Below are 2,500 nucleotides of genomic sequence, written 5' to 3' on the forward strand. Positions count from 1 at the left end.
TGGAAGAGGAATCGAAAACAACTAAGTCCAAAGGTATAACCTGTAAATAGTTATTAAAAGTGACTATCCTTAAGAACTTCATATTCAATTTTTATCTTAAAATAAATTTCACTGATAACTCTTCCATCAAATTCTGTTGGCAAGTAGGTAATTATAACAAATATGAAATACGAACGAATTTTCTTATAATTTTGTGATTCGAACTTCTCGCCCCCCAGGCTGTGCTCGAAACCCACTAGCGAGATCGTAAATTTTGCAAGATTTGCAGCTGTTAGTTCTGGAGAATACAGATTATTCAAAACCTCTTTAAAATTCGCTAGCTATAAACGATGACCCTTCACGTTTATAATGTGATGAATTGCAATCATAAGCTTTAATTACTGTACTCAATCAGAGGGCACAAAATTTAACTACTTTGGGAACTTTGTTATTGCAACATGCGACTTAGCCCAAGTTCAAATGAATTAATTGCAAAAGTGGATCGTACTCAGGCGCTCTTCTACATATTAGTGGAAAGTTCCATCCATCGTCTAATAGATGAAAACCTGTTAAAATATTCGGCCGCAATCCAGTTTCTGTTCCACGAATGAGAGTTGAAAGTTGTGAAATTCGACTAGCACGGCCGTATTTTCATCGAACATGTCATCAACAAATGTTAGCAACAAACCAAGAAATGAGATATAACATCGGTTTGAAATTTCTCCACGAAACAAGATTAAACATTTCTTACCAGTTTGATTGTCATAAAAACGCTGGAAGCGTTTCAGTTAAGCCGTCATATAACGAGATAACTCCATCACATGCAAGCTCTAAATAAAATATTATTGCCTCAGTAATAATGAACGTACACATCAGCGGCACGTAATTTGAGCATCACGATGATCGTTGCGTAATAACGAAATTATAAGGGTTTGTATAAGGGAAAAAAGTCTTCGAATTTGAAGGCTAAATTACAAATGATTTCTCGATAAAAATTTCTCACCTGAACTCTTCTGTATTTCCTCTTGTGTCCTACGTGGTTTCTAGGTTGACTTGAAGCGATTTAGTAAAGTTTCCGGGAGTTTCAGTTCAAACGGCTTCTCTCTTTATGTATACAGCTGATTCAATTGACGTTGTCGGATCAAAGTATAAAGCTATATAAGACGAGAACTCAAGATTCTGTGGATTTTTTTTATGAATAAGTTCATCAAAATCAGCTATGCCTCGTCTGTCCAGTGAAGATATACGATGGCAAGCCATTTGGATGAAAGAAATGTTAGGATATCAAATGGATGAGGTGGCAGCCTCTTTGAAGATGTCTTTAAAGTGCTACTACGATCAAATTGTCGAATACCTTTTATTTGCGGTTGATTGGTAGTTTATGTCCTAAAGTACATGATTTCCAAGTGATATCTTCATAAGATGAAGGAAAGTGCGATTTTTTTGCGCTCAAACTCCACGAATTTTCATCAGCCATTGAACCTCCATGTTCCTGCGGCCTGGTTACCAAAGGCAGATGGTGTCCAATGACAACAGAGGCCGGGTCACCCGGGAAAAACAAGTGACGTCAGACTATCAACTCGAAGCCCAGGCGAGCATACGGTTTCGAACACGTTTTCGAAAAAATGTTTCGTTCTTTCAATGATGGTCGCTGTGTTGTTCAGTGGTATAGCAACTGCTCTAATCGAGCGGCAGGAATTGCGCTGCATGCGAGTCCGGCCGACAGAACGAGAGATGTGTGGGTCCAGTTTGTTGTCTTGCACGTTTTGCTATTTTCTCGGTTTAGTTCGAGGGACACACGGGCATTCCACCCAAGTCAGTGAACACAAATTAAACCTGGATCTTTTGAAAAGAGTAAGCGATCAGGAGATCGTGAACCTGAAAAAAATCTCTGAAGGAGAAGGAGCGGCAAAAGGTAAGCTTATGTCATGAGTGGGCGAAATGTGTGAATATTGTTTGTATCTTTGGTGATTCCTCGATACTTTGTTCAGCACCCATACAAATAGCAGTCACAAATTTTTATACACATTTTATATTGCGTTTCTAAAGTACTAAACTTTGATTGAACGAGTAAATAATGTAAGTGCAACTAGCTCCCGGAACTAGCTTTTCCTTCCGAAGCATTTCCAAAACATCTCAGTGCGATAAGTGTAAGCTTGTGTTTACTTTGCTTGTGCAAATTAAGCTTGTGGCAAAAACTGTGCAAACAAACGCGAAGAAAACCACTTTAATTATCCATTTTCACTTAGCTTTGGATAAGGTGGTCTTTGGCGTTTACAAAAGGGTTCCTTCTTTCTTTTAAGTAGTTTTCTTGAAGAAATTGTTCGAATTTTTGGTGTAAGGAAGGTTTTAAGAAAACCTCACATTCAGTTGTTTCTTATCAATTAGATTCAATTGGTAATGTATTTTAAATTTTGATTTATTTTTCAGACGCTGAGTTGCAACAACTTCAAAACCCAGCTCTTACTATTAAATACAGACCAAAACAAGCCTTGCAGAGCACAACATGTGAAAAATATGG

General features: G+C 37.7%; 1 protein-coding gene and 1 long non-coding RNA gene across 8 annotated transcripts in view; both read left to right on the forward strand.

Annotated features, from left to right (window-relative positions):
* Positions 1-2,500, forward strand: part of LOC146462013 (uncharacterized) — a 25,328-nt gene that overhangs the window by 13,353 nt on the left and 9,475 nt on the right. For 4 of the 7 annotated variants that reach the window (XR_014857232.1, XR_014857231.1, XR_014857236.1 and 1 more), the window contains exon 2: positions 1-33. This exon is cut by the window's left edge and continues 37 nt beyond it. This is a non-coding gene — a long non-coding RNA (uncharacterized LOC146462013). Of the gene's footprint in view, positions 43-2,500 lie in introns of all 7 variants that reach the window. The other 3 variants (XR_014857228.1, XR_014857229.1, XR_014857227.1) reach the window with 1 other exon arrangement.
* The window catches only part of LOC146462014 (uncharacterized), a 1,004-nt gene continuing 136 nt past the window's right edge, over positions 1,633-2,500 (forward strand). Inside the window, exons 1-2 of the mRNA XM_085086164.1 lie at positions 1,633-1,894; positions 2,410-2,500. The exon at positions 2,410-2,500 is cut by the window's right edge and continues 136 nt beyond it. Coding sequence (XP_084942290.1) covers positions 1,687-1,894; positions 2,410-2,500 — 299 coding nt within the window. The 5' untranslated portion in view covers positions 1,633-1,686. The remainder of the gene's footprint in view (positions 1,895-2,409) is intronic.

The sequence above is a fragment of the Pavona decussata genome, unplaced genomic scaffold (genome assembly GCF_977016875.1).
Source record: "Pavona decussata unplaced genomic scaffold, jaPavDecu1.1 SCAFFOLD_192, whole genome shotgun sequence".
Classification (NCBI taxonomy): domain Eukaryota; kingdom Metazoa; phylum Cnidaria; class Anthozoa; order Scleractinia; family Agariciidae; genus Pavona; species Pavona decussata.